Source organism: Lissotriton helveticus, chromosome 8 (genome assembly GCF_964261635.1).
Source record: "Lissotriton helveticus chromosome 8, aLisHel1.1, whole genome shotgun sequence".
Classification (NCBI taxonomy): domain Eukaryota; kingdom Metazoa; phylum Chordata; class Amphibia; order Caudata; family Salamandridae; genus Lissotriton; species Lissotriton helveticus.
The window spans coordinates 1,060,565,877-1,060,590,476 of NC_136069.1; the positions used below are offsets into that span (position 1 = coordinate 1,060,565,877).

At 48.4% G+C, this 24,600-nt stretch overlaps 1 protein-coding gene across 42 annotated transcripts in view; it reads right to left on the reverse strand.

Moving 5' to 3' along the window:
• MBNL2 (muscleblind like splicing regulator 2) overlaps nt 1-24,600 on the reverse strand; it is a 564,932-nt gene that overhangs the window by 80,968 nt on the left and 459,364 nt on the right. For 25 of the 42 annotated variants that reach the window (XM_078657944.1, XM_078657951.1, XM_078657948.1 and 22 more), the window contains one exon: nt 220-373. In XM_078657944.1, coding sequence (XP_078514070.1) covers nt 220-373 — 154 coding nt within the window. Of the gene's footprint in view, nt 1-219; nt 374-1,035; nt 1,090-24,600 lie in introns of all 42 variants that reach the window. The other 17 variants (XM_078657927.1, XM_078657940.1, XM_078657928.1 and 14 more) reach the window with 1 other exon arrangement.

The window sequence follows — 24,600 nt, forward strand, 5'->3', positions numbered from 1 at the left end:
GTTTTTTGTTGCCACCTAAAAACACATTTCAGCTTACGTTTCCACATATGCACTCAAAATGCAAATCTGGAATCCGAATGCAAGGTGGGTAAATAAAGACTGCATCTTTAAAAGTGGACTAAAGACATTAATGAAGTAACGCAGAAATTACCCTTTGGAGAGTAAAACATTAAACATGTCAGCTTACACCAGTATCTAGGAAAGTGCGGTGCGACATACCTGTCGGAAAAAAGGCTGCGCTTTGTTGCAACTGTGCATTGGCTAGCGCCTGTTGATAGTGCAAGACACTGGGGTTAAAAATCGCACTGGCACCGTTACTTTTCTCAAGGGCTTGTCTCTTTGGTAAAGAATGGAGAACACCCGGAGGGAAGGCCTGCAAGCAAGAAATTCAACAAAGCTTGTAGAACGTAAAGTGAACAAACGCGACAAAATCATTCCACATTTGTGTACACGTGTCAGTGCTATACGTCATTGATAACAATTAAAAAAAGATGCCTTGCCATGCACCTTAACCCAAACTGTAGCGATGTAGAATGAGTGAGGTTTTGTTATTGATAGCAAAAGCATGGTTTTAAAACCTAAAGTTGTAAAGCCTTAGCTACAGAAAAGGAAAGCATACAAGCAACAAAAAAGGCATCAGCTTTAAATACAGCTTAAAATACTTAAGGGAGGTGAATGAAACATTTGCATTTCAACACCTACGTCGGTCATCTTTAAAACCGTTCAAATTAAAATTCCTTCATTAAAAATGCATCTTAAGCCGGATTTTTTCAAACATGTTTTCTATTACATAGGTAAATTTTGTAACTAATTTCAAGATAGGCTATTTTATAATGAAGCCATGTTAGAAAATAAAATTAAATTTTGCATATATCACATATGGAAAATGAGATGGCTAAATATGGCACAGGAGTTTTCCATACATTATTAATACATAAAATAATGTTTAACTGATGTTAAAAAAGCAATTAGAGATTTCATTAGTTGCTTCTTTGAAAAGCTACATGCAAAGCAAAAGGTGAAAGGTCAAAGTACCAGGTCTACAGTTGCTTCGAGAGGTCGCTTCATTGCTTTGGCAGTCGACTGAGTCTTTTAATAACAGGCAGCGAGCACATGATGGCAGTGGGCCAATGGGATTCAAGCGAATTAACATACAGGTAAACAGCAAGCAGAGGTGCATCATGGGAACGGCATTGCATTGTGGATAGGTGAGAAGGAAAAAAATATTCTGAATGCAATATACAACATACAAAACACTAGGCATGCACAACAACAAAAATGCTTTTCTAAAGAAATGAATATTACACCTTTAATTAGTACTGAAGCAAAAACGCATCTACTATACCTTAGTTAAAAGCATATAAGAGAGTAAAATACAGATGTTTGAAATTTAGGAAAAATTAATTAAATAGCAGCTAGCAGACACCATAAAGCATTTTCCTAACGTGAAAGAATTGCAAAGAATTCAAAGCGCAACTAGCAAACATTGTTGATGATAATTTAGGTGATAATTTAGGTGGCTATACATTCAGAAAAAAATGCATAAATGAATTCTACAAAATTCAACTAATGAGTAGAAAGAAATTAAAAGTGACTTGAAATGATTTAACATTCACAATTCTCAGCATTTATACCATAGCTTAAGTATAACAATATCAATATGTACACCGTTTTGATTAAACATTACAAATGTGTCTGCAATATAACAGATTTAGATTTTTACAATAAGTTATAAGATTAGACAGTTTCTCTCTATCAATTTTTTTCTCCAAATGATTTAACTATTAAATAGGTTCTGGTGTACTTTAAAAAGAAACTCCAAGTCTCACACATTTTAGGTCTGATTTGCCCTACTTAGGTCTTAGGGTTATTTTTAATTTTTGTCTTTGGACGGACATCCCTACAGTGTAAACGGGGCTACTATTCAAATAACTTCCTGAAGACATTAATTCCTGCATGACCTTTCTGAGCACAAAGGCAAGGAGGCTGCGTAAAAGACTTACTAAACCTAATGTACATTAGGCTTTCTTGGGTTAAAGCTCAGACTGTGGAGATGGTTTACAGCTGAAAATAGGGCTCAGAACCTTCATAGAAAGAGTCCACCTCCAAGGAGACTGCAGATAGCACATCCGCCCAGCTTTTATTTGATCTCCAAGTACCTGCTACCCTGTACCTCTTCGATTCAAAAGCAGAGGTTAGAGGACTGCCACCCGCGCTAAAGACCTGAGGGGGTTACGTCAGACCAACAAAATGTGTGGTTGGAGGTCCTGCTTACAATTTAGGGGTGGCTTGTTATAATGAAATTGCAAGTGTAAAGAATGGCCTAACTAGAAAACCAGATACAAAACATTCGTAAAGTACTGAATATATCAATAACATTAACTACCCTATTCATTTTATTGTAAGAAAGAAGGCAAATGCGATGACAATTATGCTGAATTATTCTTTTTAAATTTAGAACTTGAAATTAAAAAACAATAATTTTTGTGTGCGCAGCCAAATATGGGCAATTGCCAACCCGTCTATTCAACCCCTCAGCACAACAGGTAGGTAAGCACATAAAAGAAATGAAATAAACTCAGCTCTGACAAATGTGTGGGTACGGCATGAGAGTGAGCAGGGAAAGCAGGAGGACACAGGGTACACAATCTGAAAACAGGACATGAATAAGGTATTTGGCATACTGCTTATACCAGCCATTTATGTCTAAGTCCTCCGTCGTTAAGAACTGATGTATTAAGCCATAACCAGGTGACGTCTATGTAGGACTAGGAACTACGGATTTGTGGATGTTTGAAAAATAGGACAAACTCTTTCGAATTGCTCAGGTCTTTCCAATATGCTGCTACTCACTAGATTCTGAAACACAAGAACTTTACCTAATGTAATTCGCAAGCAGTTTCTGAAACCTAGCAATGTGGTCCAACATGAACACCTAGGAGTTTAAAAACTGGTCTTAAGTCTACAATACTGAGACGACTGTCTGTTACAACATTTCACTGAATACTTGACTGGAGGACTACTGTGGGTACAAATGTCAGTTATGTTTCAAATTACAGATTAGAGAATCAGTGGTGCAGCAGCAAAGGGGGGAGTGGGGAGGAGGGGTTGCGGGGTTCATTCCCCCCCCACACGAGCCGCAAAGCGGCAAAGGCAGGGACTGACGGCAAAGGCAGGGACTGACACGTACAGCAAAGTGGCTAGCTATGCAACCGTAGAGTATGCTAGGGTCTGTATCAAAACGGAGACGTCTTTTGATATAGATACGAAGGCAAGAACAGCCTCTAGATTTGAGAAGGATAATCATGTTTCAATGTCACATACATCTTCCACACTAGCAGCTCTAATGAGCAAGGAGTGCAATACGCCCAGGAAAGATTCCATTAGACTACAAATGTCCTAGTAAAAAACAAAACCCAACAGACAGTTAAGTTTGACACGCCTAAAAAATACTCTTAACAAGAATAAGACCTTCACTCTATGATGTACTGCATTCATGAGTTTTTTACTGCATTGGTCAGAATATGTTGAGTATCGGTCAAGTCTATAAGCTGGGCAGTAGCATATTTATTTATTTCACAGTTTCATACAGTGCATGGACACCGAGGGGCACAGATGTGCTTTACATAGTAAGAAAATAACTACAATAGTCTTACAGTAAACTTGAACCAACAAGCTGTAGTTGGGAGAGGGATGGAGGGAACATAGTAAGAATCTGTGGAATAAGCGGGAGGGCAACAACGTGATGAACGGGGAGGGGCTGAAATGTAGTATGTAAGGAGCAAGGTGAGAAGAGGGAGGGCAGGGAGCAGGATGTCTGTGCCAAGAAAATGAAGAGATGGGTTAGAGAAACAGAAGGTCAGCAGAGAGGGAAATGAGGTATTCAGGAGTATGTAGGAGCCAGAATAGGGTTAGAAAGAGTAGGGAATGCAAGCAAGAATGGTAGGAAATGGGCAGGCAAGATGGTAAAAGGCACTTGAATGGAAGGAGGAGATGCAAAGGAGGGGAGGCGCAGATTTTGGTCCGTGGAGATGGACAATAGAAGTGCCAGCATAGAGTACAACGAGAGAACGGGGCAAAGTCCCTAACAGTTACCGTTGGAACTGGCATGTTCTGATTTGCTGATGCCCTAGCCTAGAAAACGTCCCACTCCCATTAGGGGTGGGTTATTACACTAACGGTATATCCTGCGCTCACCCTTGGGTAGCATTGGCACTGAGCAGTCATGTTTACCACAGAGGCAAATTGTAAAGCATTGGCACAGTACTCTCACACAATGAATAAACTGAGCAACACAAAATAGACTTCACATGTGGTGTATGTAAATAAAGTTTGCATTAAACACACACATTAACTAACACAACATGAACATCATGTATTTCTGGGAATAAATCACATTTGGAAATATCACTAGGCCCAACCGTGTTAAAATGAAATCAGTAATATGCCCACTTGGGAAACTATTTTATCCCCCCCCCCCCCCCCCATCCCCACTAGGCACCCTTATATGGTGCAAAAGGTTGTCAGAATGAATTCCACCTTGGCAATTATTATAATTCAATAATACAGTTATAGGGTGCACAGAAGATCACACCGATATAAGAAATGTGCACACACAGATAATTACAACACTTTTTAACAGCACTGTGAGCCAAGGCCACACTGGTAAAAACCAATGTTAAACAAGTATTCTTCTGGCAAGATTATCAAATTGTAAAGCAACACCGCTGTGCGGTGTAATTAATCACAGGCAGTCATTTCCACACATTCACTCAGCACCGATACGTCCGTATGGAGAGCATGGGCACGGGCACACACACACACACACACACACACACACACACACACACACACACACACACACACACACACAGCAATGCAGTGCTACTGATATCCGGCAGGTCAGCTGATAATGCACATGCAGACACCGTGGTCCCAAGCCCTACTCCACCCTTCAACTAACCTAGACTACCCTACACCCATGGGCTGGAGATATAGAAAACCTTCCCCTGATACTAGGGCGATCGCGGCAAAAGACACACTTAAGATCTCAAGGAAGAAAGTGGGGGGTAGAAGGTAGGACTAATTAGGCGGCTGTTGACAAATGAGGGTTTGGCCACTAATCTGCTTCACTCACAGTATGCAGAGCACAAGCAGGCCGAGGCCAATAGTTGTTCCATCAAAGGATTCAACACTGTGCCATCTGGCACCAGCCCTGTTGTGTGAAACACGGGGGGTTTCCATGCAGTCTCTTGACCCACTTCTGATTGCTCTCTGAAGCGTTCTTTAGCCCAATTAATTACTCTCACCATTCAGACCAGATACGAGTAATACTACCTGGAAACACAAAGTCGTCGGGGGCTAGGTGAGGAGAAGGCAGTTGGTTCGCCAGACCGAGGGCCCAAAAGGGAGCAATTGATGAATGGGGGATGAAGCAGGGTAGCCTCTCGGAAGAAGGAGGCACTCCGTCAGACATGTCAAAGTAGCGTCCAGGCAATCCAGGCACCCGGGAGCATGAATCCGCTCCTGCCTGGAAGGGGGGGCACAACATCTGGTGCATGTTGGTATGATTCGCACCAGACTGTTCTGGTCATACACACTGCAGAGTCGCAAACCTAGTACCTCCCTGGAATCAGGCACAACATCAGGTGAGTGTTGATCTAGTCACACACAACTAAGAGTTTCAAATTCCATAACTCCCTGGAAATGAGGTACAACATCTGGTGAACTCTGATCCTGGTCGCACCACATGATTCCGGTCACACACACACAGGCACCTGTTCAGCAGTGCTGCGCGAGGTAGAATGAGGCACTACTCTGAGTACCTCAGAAGGTCGGAACTTTTGAATTGGATACTGCACACAATGAGCATGCAGCCAGCTTGTCGCACAAGAGACATGTGGCATGATTGATGAAGCGGGCCACGTGGGGTCCCGCAACCGGTGAATCCTCTCGCCACCAACAAGACGCGTATGCATGTCGATGCCCCACGAAGCAGGGACGGCACTCCTGAGATGTGGGTAGTACTTTTGGGGCTGGGCACCAGGCACTCTGGCCTCCATGCACAATACTGAGTTCTGCACTTGCATCGCGCTACCAGTTGGGTTCCAGCACACAATGTGGGCACTTACGAGGGCACCGCTCTCTAATTATTACAGCGAGATGGTGTGGGTCCCTCTCGGGAGAACTATGATGTCCATGAGAGCTTCACAAGAGAACAAACAACAAGCCCTTGGAGATTTCAGGGTGCCACACAGCAGCAGGTAGTCTGCCCAGCCAGCCACTAATTAGGAAGGGTGCACGGCCCCTTCCAATGGCAGTAATCCTCCTTGTGCACAACAGATTCCTCTGGCAGTGTGCACCACGCAGACTAGGATCTCCGGTCCCACACCCCACTAGTGTGCCATCACCTGCTGAAGTACGGAAATAGTAGTTATACTGTAGTGTCTCTTTGACATTGGGGGTGGCTTAGAGGGATCCCCTTTGAACCAAATAAGTCTCCCCTAAATTCCAGTCCTGTCTGTCATGGGGCAATGGAATACAGATCGTAATCTTTAGTGGGGTCATGATCTGGCTCCCAGAGGCCAAGTGTCAAAATCTATTCCTCCAATCTATCCAGCTAGGGCGTCAAATGGCTGGTTTATTGTTCCAGTTGCATGTTCAATGTTTATAGCTGTCTGTGGGAAATAAATTCACAGATATAGCCTCCAGTGTGGACTGGAGTCAAAATAAAAGGCCACCAGAGTTTTAGAGCAAAAAACACCCACTTTCTAGAAGTGACATTTCTAAGAGATTAATGACAAATCCATGTTTATCATAGGAGAGTGTTTGTCCTTGTGAATCCAAATGATACAACACATTATGAGGCTGCTCCACAGTAAACCAAAGTAATTTAAACCACTCCTCACTGCTAACCTATTTGAAGATCAAACCTCATATGTAGTGAAAACAAACATGGGTATTCCTCACTACCTGGGCAGGGAACACGTGTGTACCTGCCCTGTCTTTCACCTACCACTTGCTTCACTCCTTAAGATTTACCCTATGGGTGCCCTAGTGGTCGTGAAATGTTACCTCAGGATTGGCCAGTGGTTTAGAAAGGCCAAGATGAGCACAAGTGCAATTGCGCACACACAGGCCTGCAATAAGCCATGTTAAAAAATATCAGGTAAGCATATTTCGTAACATATGTAGGAAGGACATGTGCACCTTCACACTGCATTTACAGTGGGAAAATGCCAAGAGGCCTAAGGCCACTAAAAGAGAATCCGCAAAACCCCAGTGCTCTCCCATGTGAAGAGCAGTCCTCCTAGGTAGGGAAAACCCACATACACTTCTAGATAGGTCCCTTTCTTGCTCTACACATGATGTGGTGCATGTCATAGCCAGAACTCCTAATGGACTTCACATTTCGCTTTTAATTATTTTATGGAAAACCTGGGACTTAGGACAACCCGCACTAAATCATACATAATGAAATGCAGCCCAAAGTTAGCCAAAACAAAGACATTTTTATTAAGGGGCACTGAAATTTAGAAAAAACACATTCTACATACTTAGGAGTTCCTGTGGATGTTGATTTTAATTGGAAAATGCTGTTGAACATTAGAGCTCTTCAATTTCAAAAGGTCAATTGATGCAGTTGTTAGGTTTTCTAAAAGAATCGGACGTAGGCCAATAAAAGAACTTCTGTGTGTATTTGACAGCAAATGTCTTTCTATTGCTTCATTTGGTGTAGTTGTTTGGGGACAAACCAATAGTTAACCCTTTCACAAAATGGAGCATAAATTCGTAAGGTGGCTGATGGCTGTCCTTCGTCCAGCTGTTAAAAATCCGGAGGTCCAAATTTTTAGACAAACTCTGACTCATTGTTTGGCCCTGGAAAATTCTCTAGAAATTACTTGGCTGAAGTTTAATAAACTTAGTTTTATTAAGATAGATGGCCCCAGAATATTTTTCCAACCCAAAATGTCTTGAAGGTGTTTCATCAAGCAGAATCAAAGACATTTTTTATAAACATATGGATTTGGCTCGGCTGGTGAAAAGAAGTATTGGAGCTAGAGAACTCCTCCATCTTTTTTCTTGTTGGGCCGCACCCTATTTACGGATAATTCACAATGAAAGGCAATGTTTTTTGTTGACAAGGTTTCATCTCCAAACTCTACACTACCAGAACAGGGTACATGGTTTTCATCTCTTCCTCCTTGTCCTTTTGACGGTTTTGCACATCAATGGACCAAGCAATATTTTATTTTGACTTCTTTACACCACGCAGAGAAGGCAGTTTCTCTGCCCTTTGGTTTTAACACTAGGGACAAGTGCTCATGAACAGGCTCTGGACTACCTTTATTATTTGGGTAGTGCAGAAGTCATATATGCTGTTGTGAACTAGAGTTTAAGAACTTTGAAGATCTGCAAGAAGTATTGATATTACTTTTATGTAATACCATGACTGTGTATTGTATGGCATAACATTTATAAGGAGCTCGCAATGTACTGTATGGATTACATATGGTTTTTTACATTCGAAACAATGCTGCTATAAAGATATTTTATTTTCTATGACAGAATGTTATCTGTACTTTTATGGTTTTATTTAAAAACCGAATAAAGACGCCAGATGATGATGGCAGTCTGAAGGGACCCGTGGTAAGCCGTAAGCGGTAAGTGCTATGGGTAAGGTTACAGATGAGTTAGTGGTTTAAACGTCAGAGGAAATGTTCTATAAGTGAAAGGCCTGTGGTAAGTAACAGAGTTTGGGTAATGGATAAGTTGAACATAGCTCGAACAAAATGCTTATTCAAACCAATATCAAGTTAACTGAAAACAACATTTATGAAACTATACATTTGGTTTCAAACATTGATTTTAACTAAATGCTACTCACACGAATTACTTTAAATTATTCACAGAGAATAGTTTTAAACGTTCGAAAGTAGAAGCATCAGGAACCATGCTGCTAAGGTCAGTGACTATTGGTTTCTAATATGGATCAACTTATTGTCATAAAAAGAGAACACCCAGTTCCTAAGCAAGAGAATCCTATTATCAGGCGGAGCTTCTTGCTAACTTGTTAGAGAACAAGAATATCATCAGACACTGTGAAATTCTTGATGGACTTGTATTTTGGGACATGTCTTCTCAAGAGAGGAACAAGCATTTACAATGCAATAGGTCTCGCATTAGGAAAGTTTGAGCTATTTGTATTGTAAATGACACAGTTTTTTATTTATGTTTTGTTTTTGAAAATAGCAAAATTAATAGCTTTGTCATTTACAATGCCAATAGTTATAACTTTCGCAAATGTGACATCTATAGCAGGGTTTAATGCAATATGTGTTGTATTTACGTGACTTACATGTATTGATATTACAAATAACAATGGCTTTTAATTTTTTTCAATAATTAACACTTAAATAAAAGTTTTTGTAATTTATAATGGCAATAGCTTTAACTTTTGTAAATAACTTTTGTGAATATTACGTTCAGTGTATTTTATTGTGACGAAAATCCAAGAACAGAAGTGAAATATTAACATCTTGTTACATTTGTAATAAAGCTTGAAACATTGAGCGAACATATTTGAACCAGTTGTTGTTGAATTGTTGCACAGATTGATGCTGTGGTGGCGCTGAGTGATGTTGTGGTGGCGAACGAGTGATGCTGTGGCGTTCAGTGATGCTGTGGTAGCACATAGTGATGTTGTGGTGCTCCTGACTGATGTTGTGGTGGTGCTGAGTGATGCTGTATGCTATGCTAGGTTTTGTTTTGCTATCCTAGGTTTTGTTTTGCTATGCTGTGTTTTGTTATACTATGCTATGTTTTGTTATGCTATGCTATGTTTTGTTATGCTATATTTTGTTGTGTTTTATTAGGCTATGCTTTGTTTTGCTATGCTATGTTTTGTTATGCTATGCTATGCTCTGTTTTGTTTGGTATGCTGTGCTATGTTTTGCTATGCTATTATATATTTTGTTTTGCTATGCTATGTTTTGTTGTATTTTGTTAAGCTACGTTATGTTTTGTTGTGTTTTGCTATGTTTTGTTATGCTATGTGTTATGTTTTGTTATGCTATGTTTTGTTATGTTATCCTATGCTTTGTTTTGTTGTGTTGTGCTATGTCATACTATGCTGTTTTGTTATGCTATGCTTTGTTATGCTATGTTTTGTTGTGTTTTATTATGCTATGCTATGTTTTGTTATCCTATGCTATGTTTTGTTGTTTTATTATGCTATGCTTTGTTTTGCTATTTTTTGTTATGCTATGTGGTTGTTATGCTATACTTTGTTATGCTATGTTTTGTTATGCTTTGCTATGCTAAGCTTTGCTGTGCTGTGTTGTGCTATGCTATGCTTTGTTGTGTTGTGTTTTGTTATGCTATGTTTTGTTATGCTATGCGTGTGAGGGGGTTTGCGGGCGAGAGGGTGTGGGGGTGTGAGGGTGAGGGGGGTGTGAGGGTGAGGGGGGTGAGGGGGTGTGAGGGTGAGGGGGAGTGAGGGTGAGGGGGTGTGTGTGGGTGAGGGGGGGGGTGAGGGGGTGGGGGGGTGAGGGGGTGTGAGGGTGAAGGGGTGTGTGATGGTGAGGGGCTGTGAGATGGTGAGGGGCTGTGAGGGGCTGTGAGAGTCTGTGAGGGGCTGTGAGGGTGAGTGAGGGTGAGTTAGGGTGGGTGAGTGAGGGTGAGTTAGGGTGTGTGAGGGTGTGTGAGGGTATGTGAGGGTGAGTGGTGGTGAGGGTGTGGGAGGAGGGTGAGGGTGTGTGTGAGAGTGAGGGTGTGTGAGGGTGTGTGTGAGAGTGAGGGTGTGTGAGGGGGTGGGTGAGGGGATGGGTGAGGGGATGAGAGGGTGGTGAGGGTGTGTGAGGGTGAGTGAGGTGGTGTGACGGTGAGTGAGGGGGTGTGAGGGTGAGTGGGGGGGTGAGTGGGTGAGTGGGTGAGTGGGGGGGTGTGGGTGAGAGGGAGGGGGGTGAGGGTGAGGTGGTGTGAGGGTGAGGGTAAGGGTGTGTGAGGGTGAGAGGACCTTATACGTGTGTAGCGTTGCAGCTTTCCAATTAGGTTATACCTGGAAACGGCCACGGTTGCAACCAGGAATGCTACTGAAAAAAGTTCCGAAAATTCATTTTTCCCCTGCAAAAATCCCCCCTGTGTTGTGTGTTTTCCACCATTTCTCTCCTCTCTCCAAGACTCTGCGCTTACAAGTGGCAGAAATCATGTATGGGCTGCTGTTAAAAAAACCATTGATTATACATTGACATATAGTTGACTTGGATGGCAATGATGGTTACCGTGAGAAATGACATACATCCGGCCCTCCTTGCTGGAGCTGGACACCCCTCTTCTTGAGGGCAGTCTTGTGCATACGGTTTGTCTCTAGGTGATTGGTTATGACTGGTGCGCTGGCTGCCGGGTACATAAGCACTGTTGGAGAGGGAGGGGCGCACACCTCCCCCTGTCCATCAGGAAGTTGTCTGTTGTGTCCTCTTTAGCCTGCTTTGGGTTTTGCCTTGGCTGTTTTCAATAAATGTTCATTTTAATGTTAATGTTCTTGAACGCGCTGCTGTTTTTGAGACCCTCTAGCTGTGCAACTCCGACGGTGCTCAACTCCTCCGTGCTGTCTTTGCATTAACTGTTAATAACAGCCCGGATCCACTTTTCATCCTCCCTGCCAGGCACAGTTCTAGAGGCAAGCCCCTATTAGTCGGAATGAAACCCAGTGCGCTTTCATAAGTCCTTGAAAAGCACATGAGAGTGAAGTTCTGCAAGCGAGCTCCGGGTCAGCCGGATTTGAATCTGGAGAAGGGAAGCATTCCGCCGGATCAGCCCCCTCCCTCCCGCAATTACACCCCTTTATCAGGAGCTTTCACACTCCAGCCGAGGCCGAGGAGATCCACCTAGAAACAAACGCCTGTTAAGTTGCTTGAGTTTCACGCCTCAAGGCTGATGCTTTATACGCAGCCCTCAGAGAGGTCCAACAATCACAGACACCGTTGTTCCGCTTTTGGATTATCTCGATAATGAGCTGGAGGTGCTTTGAAGTCTGGAGAAACAGCTTCAACCACCCCAAGGCTGAGTACAAAAGTGCGCTAGTAGTTCAATGAGGGCTGTTTTTGATAAATCGGTTAATCTGTGGGACCCCCTCCCCCTTTTAGTACTCCATTACTGAGGGGGTGGCCTGCGCCCCAATTTATTGTATATGCAGCAGTGGTGCAAGCTTCCTTAAAATTTAACAGAGGAAGTAAAGTATGGACAATATCAGGACCCATTTGCATTATACATAACATGTGTCTCAAAGCAAACGCGGCGAAAGATGAACAAATGGGAGAGTAGGGGATATGAGCATTATATTTCCACTGAGTGCCAAGCTATTGGTGCCATGCAGCATTCGCGGCGGTGCTGCCTGGCATGTCTTTTATCCCCTAGTTAAACCCCCAAGTGCCGTGCCAGATGGAGACGCCGCCTGCACTGCGAGGCTGCACAGTGTTTCCAGTAAGGCAACCCAGGGAGTGTAAAGTAAAGTCCACATTTGTAAAGCGCACAATCACCCGTAAGGGTCTCTAGGCGCTGGGGGCCGTCGGGAAGATTAAGCGAGCTATTGCCCAGAGTCACATGGTGCTGGGCTGACCTGCCGCCGGTGCTGGGGATCGAACCGTGATCCCCAGATTCCGGAGTCAGTCGCCCTGGCCGCGGTGCCACACCTCTTCCTTGTGGCGGCAGGGAGTCTTGCAGGGGGAGGCGAGGCAGCCCCTGCTAGAAGCAGGCATGGCCAGACCACCCCAGAGACATGACCACTGAGTGTGCTACCACTGCAGAGGTAACGAGCGAGTCACAGGGGAGTGAGTGCCCTGTATGAAGTAATGGTGAGAGAGAGTAGAACTGAGGCGGGTGGGGTATATTATAAAAATGTCTGTAAGCCATGGTCTTTCACCTTTGTGGCACCATTCCTCGAGGAATAAGTTTGAACACATCTATATCCTCATGACTGCTTAAAAAAAAAAAAATAGAGTGGAGCAAAACTGGTAGGATTCTGTGTCCTGCATTCTACAGACAGTTTCTGCAACATGTCCAAACACAAGCTGAAGAACTGCTAGGGCCAAGACCAATTGAAAAACCATCTAGGCAACCCAGGATGGGGACATTACCTGAGAAAGGCCACAGAAGGCTGTCAGAGTAAGGCATGACCTTCACAGCCCAGCGGAACGTTACTATTTCCCTATCCTCCCATAACCTCTAGCTTCTAGGGGAATTGTCAGTACGGTGGGAATAACTAGTACAATGAAAGACAACAGAAAATGTGCTCCTCCCAAAACAAACACAAAGTATTCCAACTCTATATTCAGAATTCACATCGGCGGGCAAGAAAGCTTCTGTTACAGCGAACTAGGTGTAAGTTTATTTTTTCAGGTTCTCATACAACATTGTTGGCTCTGCACAAAATCATTCGCAGATTAATAAAACACCTAGAGTTATTTGATAGTTCAGTTAGAGTATCCGAGCATACTAAGATCAGGCTCCCAGACTCGGACCTATTCTTTTTTTTCGAGCACACTATCATTCGGTCACTCCCTTAAAAAACTTGCCATGCAACCCCATATAAGTTAACTTGCTGCTGTTTAAAGTATTCTTTCCCAATGAACTTTTTTGTTTACTAGTCCAATGCTCGCTAAAGAGCGGATCTGTCCCGTACAGAAACGAATACAACACTGTCAAAAAATGTCAAAAGAAGCGGCAATACTGAAAAAAAAAAGTTGAAATGCTGCTTACGCTACTGTCAAAGGGTGTACAGTGGGAAAAAAAGTTGTTTTCATTCAGTTATCCCAGTGGCCTATAAAAAGTCAGCTTTCGCTAAAGTACGAAGGATGTGAGGGAGTTCGACATTCAATTCAATCAACGGGAAGGGATTATTAATACAATTCGTGACATGACTGGGGTTTAAGATTTTGATTGAGCGGAAAAATACGTAGTACCATTTTTTTTTTAAGTCTCACTGTGGCTAAAAACAAAACCCTACGGCGTCGCAAGAAACCGGATAGAAAACATGTCATGAGATGCCAAAGGCAGTTAAACGGGCTGAAACAAGGCGTTCATGTTCCCCGATATTTATTCTGAGAAATACACATTTTGCTTGTGCAGGGCTATTACAGGACCGAGCACCTCTCCCATCGTGACTCAATGACCGGTCAACAAAGTGCTGAGTCACTCCTCTCAGCTGATCCGTGAACAAAGTGCTGAGTCACCCCTCTCAGGTGACCGTCAATAAAGTGTCGAGCTACCCGTTTCAGCATGACTCGTGAAAAGTTTCATAATAGACCTAGGGACACTGTGTTAGGCAGAAAATGGCAGAGGCAAGCCAGGAAAAACTGGCACCGGAGCGGAAAAGACAGCCTGTCCGATTACAAAATACATATAAAATGTGACTGGTGAGCGAGGTTCACATTTTGGGCCAATAGGTGGGAGTGTGAAGCTATGGTACAGTCGACTCTAAACACATGTATCCGCAGGTGCAGCCAAATCTCGTTCAGCCCCAAGGTCATTGCTTATCTGTGAAATTTTCGGTCGGCCTCACAAAATATTGCAAGGATACCAATTATTTTGGGTCATGCCACGGACGGAAGCATACGTAATAACGGTAACGCTCTAGTTTGTAGACTGATTCTTGATTACTGGCGGTTTCCTTGTGCCTGGAAGTGACTGCCCGCTGGAGCGAGAGGGAGAGAGAAAATGAAACAGTAAAAAAAAAAAAAACTCACCGCCGCAGCCCGGCTTGTACAGGAAGCCAGGCAACCTGTGTTGTGACGGGGGCGGGGCCGCAAAAAGACAGGAAGCAGACGGGAGCCTACCCCGCGCTCCTGTGCCCGTCAGCCGGAAGATTGCCGGAAGATTTGCGTGTCAGCTAGCGGGGCTCCCGTGCTCGTGGAGAGCCCCGCCTGCTGCTGAGGATGACCCGCTGCCTGCCGAAGGAGAGAGGGACACACGAAAAGAACTCGGTAAGTGGGGTGTGGGGGGGGGGGGGAAGGGAAATGTGCGCGCGCGAGTGCGGGGGGGGGCCGCGGGCGGGCTGTGTATGTGTGTGCGTGCGTGTATGTGTCTTGGAGTGCGTGTGTGTGACTGTGAGGGAGGGGGGTGTGTGTGAGCGAGTGTCTGTGCCGTGTGCCTGTATGTCTGGAAAAAAAAAAAAATGGCTGTGAGTTACTCTGCGCATGCGCGGGTCAGACGCGCGTGCTCCCGCGGTGAAAACTGCAAGGGAAACGCTCGTGCCAGATTGGTGTCCACATTCCCAAAAAGCGGCAACAATAGTTGTCGAGACAGACACTCTCAATGCTCACGCATTGAGAGTACGTCTGCTCGACCTAAAAAGGAAAAGTCATTTTTCTTTATAGGTACTTTTAAGAGACAATAAATGCTGCAAGGAGCTAGCTTCAGAGTGCCAGCAAGTAAGGAGGGTTCTTCACACGGATGGCAATCAGCAACAGACCGGCTTCAGGCCTCAAAATACTGGATGGATCTGGATAACCAAAGCTCATTTTACAATTCTACCTTTAAGATATCGAGTGCATGAAAAAAGTCAACTGGCTTAAACCAAAATGCCACAGATTTTTCTTGAAAGGGTAAAACTCATTTGAGAATAAGGGTCTTTTCATTGTTCACATGCTTCCACTCTGGCCCATCAGTGCTGGCCAGAAATTTTACTCTTCAGCGATTACTGGCTTATTGTCATGGTTCGCCGCGCGCTGTCATCCCCGTGCGCTAGCCGCTCCCTGTCATCCCCACTTGCACGCACAGAAGTACTCACTTCCAGGCGAAGGTCCGACCCGGTCTAGTTGTGGTCGGCCGGCCGAGGATCCTGAAGCACTTCCGGGGGAAACGCATAACCATCGCGTTTCCCGCCGGCTCAGGGCTTCGGATTCTTCCTGAGTATCCTGAGACACGGCATCAGAGCTTGAGTGCCGTTTTCACTTGCCGGTAACCCCGCGCTGGAGCGCTTCCCACAGCTGATCAACCCCGCGCTGGAGCGCTGTTCCTCAGCGGGTCTCCGTCGTGCTGGAAACATTAGTTTATGGTTTGTTTGTCCCCGCGCAGGAGCACTTGTATTTGTTTCCCGTGTGGTGCACCGCGCCAAAGCGCGAGACAAGGCTACACGTTTGCTACCTCCGTTACACCAGTCGCGCAGGAGCGCTATTCATGACTGTAGGACAATAGCACAAAGGTGCTTTTCTTTTGGGGTTTCCTTTTGTCTTATTGGTTTCTTCATATCACAGGGGCGCTACAAGAAGAATTAGCTCTGCTGAACAAAGAGCCTTGGGCATAGTTGTTTTGTTTATAAAGGATGCCTGAGCCCCAGAGACTAAGACCTGATTTCTATTACATGCGCAGGAGCGCTTTTCTTTTGCTTTAGTCTGGTTGTGTCGAGCTGGAGCACCACCTTTGGTTATCCTGGTTAGAAGCTGTTTGGAGTCTAGAAACAACAATCTACAGAATCACTGGTGAGTTCCCGGAAAGAGTTTACTTCTGTGTGTGCTTGTTTGGGTTGCGCAGAAAGAGGGAGGGTGTTTCCTTTCTGATCTGGTTCTTTTTCTGGTTTCCCAGCTGGCCCCAAGACCCCCGCGAGCTCCACACCATTCTCAAGCCTCTACATCCTGGCTCCCTTCCCTGCGTCCATCTCATCCCTGCTGGGTCCTATTTTCCACGAGGGTCAGGTGGGTACAGGGGCGGGCGCTCTTGTCGTCTCTGCGGAAATCGCTCCACAAGCAAAGGTAAGTCTTGTGGGGCATCTGACACTTATACACATGCAAGCGAGCAGAGAGAATTTCCAAATATTCGTTGCAAGAAAAGGAAAAATCCTGTATGACGTTTCTAGATGTAGGTGCACAAGGAGAATCTGCACACAGCTACGGGTAATTTAGAATTGAAGCATCCATTGTAGAGGCTGAGGTCTGGAGATTCAAGGTTGCAGGCACACTGGCGACCTATTGCTTGGCAAAAGATATTAAATTAGGCTACCTTAGGAGGGGAATGTCCCACTGGTGCCCACCACCTGTAACCAACTGCACACATAAAGCACCAGCCATATGTCGCCTGTGGTCAGATGGGTTGTCTTTTTTAACCGCTTCAGCACGGCGCGAATTTTCACGCTGTGCTGAAGATTCGAAAAACTGGTGTGGTCATGACGGAACGGTTCCGTCATCAGCACAGCCCAACTGACGCTGATGACGGAACCGTTCCGTCATAAGCATCGAAGGGGTTAATCTGGGGTGGACCTCATGAGGATACGAAAGAAGCAAGCACGGAGGTGCTCTTAGAGTAAACATAACACATGCTGAGGTCCACTAAGTACACACTATTTGCAAGAAAACACAGTGAACACTGCTCATTATATGACTATGTTCTAAAACAGGCACATACATTTTATGACAGTAAATACCTTACATAGAATTAGGAAGTCAGGAGAGACCCAGAGAAAGGACAATATCTCCAGAGATTTTAGTATTGCCTAGAAGCCCAGGACAAACATCTACGTGTCAGTTTTTTAATCTGAGGCAGAGTCTAAGAGTAAGTCATGTGTGTCTTCGGCATGTTGATAGTGAAACCCAGAGACTGCAGAAGGTTCATTGTAGTCAGGAGGTGGGAGACAACTGCCTGGGGCAAGCCTGCCTTCAGCATCGAGTCGTCAAGGTAGGGAAATACAGGTACCCATGACCTCCGCAGATGAGCTACAAACACCACCACCAACTTGGTGAGCACCCAAAGGGCGCTGGTAAGGCCAAAAGGAAGCATGCTGAAATGAAAGTGCTCATGGCCTACCGTAAACCGCAGATAGTGTCTGTGGGAAGGCAGGACAGAAATCTGAAAATAAGAGTACTGCTAGTATGTCACCATTCAGTATCCTAGGTCCAGGGCAGACAAGACAAGACCTGAGCCAACCTGAGCATGTTCAATTTCTCCTTTTTGAGGAGTTTGAGAGTTCGGACATCAAGAATAGGACGAAGGGGGGCGTGGCCAAGATGGCGACCTGAGAAGACGTGCTCCGTGAGGCTCCCCGGCCCTGTGCCCCACAACACGATATTTCTAGCAGACACCCCCCTAAAAAACTGCTCGAATCTCTCTCCGGAACTCCTTACCTACACGGAAAGCCTCCAACCGAGTCCCTCCGAGCCGGAGATCGCCCACAACCTGCCTCTTCAGCCGCCTGCGGGAAAGGCGTAATGGCGGCGAGGGTCTGATCCCTTCGCTGGAGCTCCACATCACCGCGGCGGCCAGCACTCCAGAGGCGCGCACCGCAGAGCGAGGTGGGGCGCGCCCTACGGGCGACAGCGGGCGGCCGGGGACTGCCGAGTGTTCCTGCCCCCGGACACTGCACGCCCCGCCAGAAGGCCTCCAGCTACTTTAGGCCCCGGCGTGGGCCTACCAGAAAGACGGACGGGACTCCGCCCACCGGAGCAGCTGCTGCACGGAGCAGGTACGGCGCCGGCTGCCCGCTGCCCACCGGGGCCTCCCCACCTCTTCAGCCACCGGCGGGAAAGGCGTAATGGCGGCGAGGGTCTGATCCCTTCGCTGGAGCTCCACATCACAGCGGCGGCCAGCACTGCGGGCGGCACTCCAGAAGCGCGCACCGCAGAGCGAGGTGAGGCGCGCCCTGCGGACGACGGCGGGCGGCCGGGGACTGCCGAGTGTTCCTGCCCCCGGACACTGCGCGCCCCGCCAGAAGGCCTCCAGCTACTTTAGGCCCCGGCGTGGGCCTAACAGACAGGCGGACGGGACCCCGCCCACCGGAGCTGCTGCTGCACGGAACAAGTAAGGCGCCGGCTGCCCGCGACCCGCCAAGGCCCCCCAACAGACTGCGGCTCGGCGGGGAACGCCCGTTACATGACAAGTGAGCGTCCCACCACGGCCTGCCCCCCAGACCCGGAGAAGCAGCACCCGCGCCCCCTGGGGCAGAGCGCCGGACCACAAGCCGTAGGTCTTCCCTACCTAAACGGGGGTCGCAGCCCCGGACCGGACCCTCGTCGCAGGCCCTGAAACCTCCCCTGGCGCCAGAGACCCCGACGGTCACACCGGCACACCTCCGAGAGCAGCTCTACCCGACCGGGGTACTAGGTCCGAGTGCGACCACCACCTGGGACACTTTGAGGGCTTCCCTGCGCCCGGGACCCCTGCACCGATATCTGGCCTGCAACACTGCCCCCCTGCCCAGGCCTGCAACACTGCCCCCCTGCCTCAGGCCTGCTCGCGTCTACTTGGCGCACACGGACTTCCCCGCCTCCCGCATCTGCTGCTACATACCGGGGGCTCCTTCTGGCAGGATCCTCTGGCCCCGGACCGGCATAGCCCTGCCACCCCGGATAATCCGGTCTTCCTTGCTGCCACGCGTGCCGGGAGCACCCTTCGCAGTTCCCCCCCACGGAGGTGCCATCTGCGTTCGACGACCCTGGGGCGGCCTGCTCATCCTCCTGCCGGAGCACCATACCTCGACTCCCACACTGCCCCCGTGAAGGTCCTGGGACGCCCGCTGCTCCTAGACGGCTAACCGCCTCCTTGCTACTGAGAAGACGCCCGAAGAGCCCCGGCGACCCCCCACGCCCGGATCCGCTGGCCCCGGCCCGGGCACCATGGCGCACTCTAACCGCAAGGGAAACCGGAACATTGTGGACCTCTTGCACAAAACTGCACCGAAAGGGGATAAAACTCAGACGCCGGCGTCCCCGAAGCCTCCAGCGAGCCCCCAGGCACCGGACGATGACACCGCTCCCATTACTAAAGCCTTCCTTGCCTTCCTCTTCAACACCTTGAGGGAGGACTTTCAGACCCTGAAGCAAGACCTAGCTGGGGAGCAACGGGAGCTCCGTCGTGACATGGGTGGCCTCCTTGGAAGAAGCGGATCAGTCCCGCAGTATGGAGGTGGAAAGGCTGCAGCAGGAGATTCTGCGACTTCAAGACCAGCAGGTGGACTTACAATCGCACTCCGAAGATCTGGAGAACCGCTCCAGGCGGAACATACGGGTCAGGGGCGTCCCGTTGAGGGCCGAGAAGGACAATCTGGTCGAATACCTGCAGGACCTATTCAGGGAAATCCTGGGCGAACCTCGCGATTTCGCAATTCGGATCGACAGAGCTCACAGAGTTGGTATGGCGCGCCGAGCGCCTGCACCTCCGCCCGACATCCTGGCCTTCCTCCCAGACTTTCCTCTGAAGGAACGCATCCTTCGGGAAGCCAGGAAGGCGCAACCCATCAGATTTCGGGACGACCCTGTGGTCCTTTTTCAAGACCTTTCCATCATCACCCTGCAAAAACACAAAGCCTTCCGGATAGCAACGAACTTCCTGAGAGACAAGGAGATACCCTACTCCTGGGGTCACCCGTTTCGCCTGATCTTTAAATGGAATGGCTCCCTTCATCAGCTCAGATTGCTCCGCGATACCTGTACCCTGCTGGGAATTGACATGCCGGAGGGTTCGGGCTCTAGAGACGCCTCTCCGAACAGATCGCAAGATGACCCGTCCCGACATACGGGGGACGGCTGGCAAACGGTACGTTGGAGACGACCCCCGAGACCCATTCCGAAACCGGACCCGGCGACAGTTGCTCAAGAACGTGAAGCAGCTGTACAGGAAGTGGCAGACAACACGGCATCTGATCTGTAAGACAATGGCCTCTTGGGGGGTGTTCTATTATTCACACTTTGCTTAACTGGGGTGTCAGGCCGGGGAGCCGCCAACTCGGCTGCAACCATGGTACCCTTTCTATTGACTTCCTACGGACCTGTGTCCTACACAATTAGGCCCGAGACTTTGAACTGTTCTAGTTGGGGGGGATGTTCTGGGAGGGGGAGGGGGGTCTGGGTGAGGGAGGACGGGGATTCTGGGGGTGTTGGGGAAGCCCACTCTGTTGGGGTTAGGGTGGCCTTCCGGGTTGGTTGGAAGGAGGGGTTGTGTTGAGGGAAGGGGGGGGGGTTGGGGAACGAGGGAGGGGACCAGTATGCCATGGGATCTCTACAAGATTCAAGAATTGCCTATAATCTCCACTACCCTGCAGCATCCTACGCTAATAGGCTCGATAGCTTCCACACCCTCACGGGATGGCTGATACACTCAAGATACTGTCTCTCAACGTCAAGGGCCTCAACAATCCGATCAAACGTAGAGCGATCATCTCCTACCTGGAAAACTCTGAGGCTGACATCTGCTTGCTGCAAAAAACCCACCTCCTAGCTAAAGACTGGCACAGGCTGCGCTCCCGAGCCTTCCCACAGCAATACTTCTCTCTCCCGTCCAAAAAAGCCGGGGTAGCTATACTTGTGTCCCGACGCTTCAAAGGCCGGGTGGGAGCCAAAACAGGAGAAATCAAGGGACGCCTTTTGGCCCACACCTTTCAAATAGGCACAAGCACATTCACGATAGGCTCCATCTACTCTCCCAATACAGGTCAGGAACCCTTTTTGCAAGCTGCACTCTCGGAGGCGCTTCAGTCACCTCACTCCCACATGCTCATTGGGTGGGAACTCAACCTCGTCATGGATACAAATAAAGATAGATCTGGGCACCGTTATGGTGACACTGGCGCGCTTTCGCAAACGGGCAGAGCCTGGCTACAGGATAGGGACCTCTTAGACCTCTGGAGAACTATGCATCTCAACGCAGCGCGCTACACATTCTATTCCCACGTACACCACACTTATGCGCGTATAGATCACTTCTTGGGTTCGTCGGACCTTGTTCCTCACATTGCCACGGTGTCTATTGTCCCGGCAGCCCTCTCCGACCACGACGCGGTGGAATTGACGCTCGCAGTGCCCAAGTCACCGCGCACTCCGGGTTCGTGGAGACTAAACGAACCCCTCTTACAGAAACCGGCCGTTGTCCACCAACTTCACAAATGCATTTCGGATTACCTAGCTACTAATGACACCCCCGCAGTTTCAGTCTCATCCCTTTGGGGGGTCTTAAAGGCTGTGGTGAGAGGGGAACTGATAGCTATCTCCGCCGCCGATGCCAAACTTCGTAAAGAAAAGAGGGATGACCTCACCACTAAAGTTGCGGAACTAGAAAGGGTCCACAGCCGCACATGCGCCCCGAGAATATGGCGCCAACTCAAGGCTGCCCGGGCTCAACTGGCCAGCCTCGACACTGACAGGGCAGAGTTTGCTGCTCTTCGTCTCCGCCACACGTACTATGTGGGGGGCAACCGTACCGGACGGCTCTTGGCCAGCGCCTTAAAAGCCAAAGTCCAACGCTCCAAAATCACTACGCTCCTGGACGACTCCGGCAACGCTATTGCCGAGGACGCGCAGGTAGCCTCCGCCTTCCGTTCCTTCTATGCCTCTCTGTACGGCGCAGACACAACGTCACAGACAGCCATTGACACTTACTTACAATCTGCTAACATCACGCCACTATGTCCAGCGAAAACTGAAGCCCTAGATAACCCCATCCGCGCCGACGAGATTCTTGCTGCCATCGCGCGCCTCCGCCCGCTTAAATCACCGGGTCCTGATGGCTTCTCGTCGGGCTTTTATAAAACCTTCGGCCATATCCTAGCACCTATCCTCGCGAGACTGTTTAACTCCTTCGAGGGCCCAAGCTCCATACCGCCAGACATGCTTGCAGCTGATATAGTGGTTCTACCCAAATCGGGCAACCCCCGACACATTGCTCTGCGTTCCGCCCCATCTCCTTACTTAACCTGGACCTGAAACTGTTTACGGGGTACTTGCGGCCCGTCTAGGCCCTTGCCTCCCAGGCATCCTCGAACCAGACCAATCGGGATTTGTCCCGAACCGCCAATGCAGCGATAATACTAAGCGGTTACTACACCTCGTGGACAAAACTCGCTTTCAGGTCTCAGATTCAGCTCTCCTGGCCATCGACGCGGAGAAGGCATTCGACCGCGTCGATTGGACCTTTCTGCAGGCTGTCCTGCGGCGCTACCACCTAGGCGACCGGTTCCAGGCCTGGATAGCGAGCTGCTATCACCACCCCTTGGCTCGGGTCAGGTTAGGCGGCCTCAAATCGGACCCCTTCGAGATACAGAGAGGCACACGCCAAGGGTGCCCTCTCTCGCCTCTTCTATTCGCCCTCTACGTGGAACCCCTAGCACAGAAAGTTCGCGACAACCCTCGCATCACAGGTATATCCTTTGGCCGTGAACCCCACGTTGTGGGGTTGTATGCCGATGACATCATCGCCGCGTTGGACCACCCATCCAGCTCAATACCGGCTTTCCTAGCAGAGCTGGAGAGCTTTGGAGCAGTGTTGGGCTTCAAAATTAACCGGGGAAATCCCTGATACTGCCCCTGGGCCGTCATGCTCTTCCCAACACCCCATCGCCTAACTTTGGCTGCGACCTACAATCCTCCACTCGGCTTCCGTATCTGGGGATCACTTTAACCTCCTCCACAGACGCAACGGTCACCCTTAACTATACCACTTTGTCTTCCCAAATCCGGGCCGACCTCGCGCGTTGGTCGAAACAACCCCTCTCCTTGCTCGGCAGTGAAGATGTCTGTCTTGCCCAAAATCCTATACGTCTTCCAGACTCTCCCGGTGTTACCGCCGCCGGGAGTGCTAGCTGACCTACAACGCGATATTCACCAATTCGTGTGGGAGAAGAAACGCGCAAGACTACACAAACGAGTGGCGTATAGAAATGTTGACGAAGGAGGCCTCGGTATCCCCAACCTGTTGCAATATTTTCAGGCCTCGCAACTCCGCTATCTGGTGGAGTGGTACCGACCCGAATCTGAAAAGAGATGGCTCTTTCAAGATAGAGCGATGGCTCAGACTTCTTTGTGGAAGATCCCATTTCTTGCCCGCCAGCACAGGCCACGTTACCTCCTTCGCTCCCCTATTACGCGAACCACCATGGCAACCTGGGACATGGTGGCGGTCAAGAGAGGCCTCATGACCTTCCCCTCCCCACTCACTACTCTCTTTGACAACCCTGCATTCCCTCCGGGCATGGACCCCCACGCCTTCCTGCAATGGCGCGACACACCTTGCCGATCAGCCGGCCATCTCTTTGATTTAGAGGGGTTTCTCCCACTCGCCGACATCACGCGAGATTACGGAGTGACTAAGCCCCACATATTTCAATATTTCCAAATTCGCCATTGGCTCTTGCAGCCGGATAATGCCCCCCTGGTCGGCCGGCAGATGACGCCATTCGAACGCTGGCTAGTGTCGAAGGAATCGGATAAACACCTTATCTCAGATCTCTACAAGATGCTCTCCCCAGACACCGACCCGACTAAAACTGCTGGACAGAAACGCTGGGAATCAGAACTCGGAAGAACTCTCTCGCCTAAAGAATGGGGCTACATACACTATAGAGCTGCCCACACTACTCGCAATACTAAAGCCAGGGAATCGGCGATAAAACTGGCCATCTACTGGCACCTCACCCCAGCAAGACTCAATCAAGGTAACCCACTCCGAAGCGCGTTGTGCTGGAGGGGTTGTGGCGAAAAGGGCACCCTGACTCATCTCTTGTGGGAATGCCACACCTTGCAGGAGTATTGGAAGGCAGTTTTGGATGATATAGACTCAACATTTGACACCGAAATCCCGCGCCTCCCAGCATACACACTCCTAGGGCTACCCAATGCACTCACA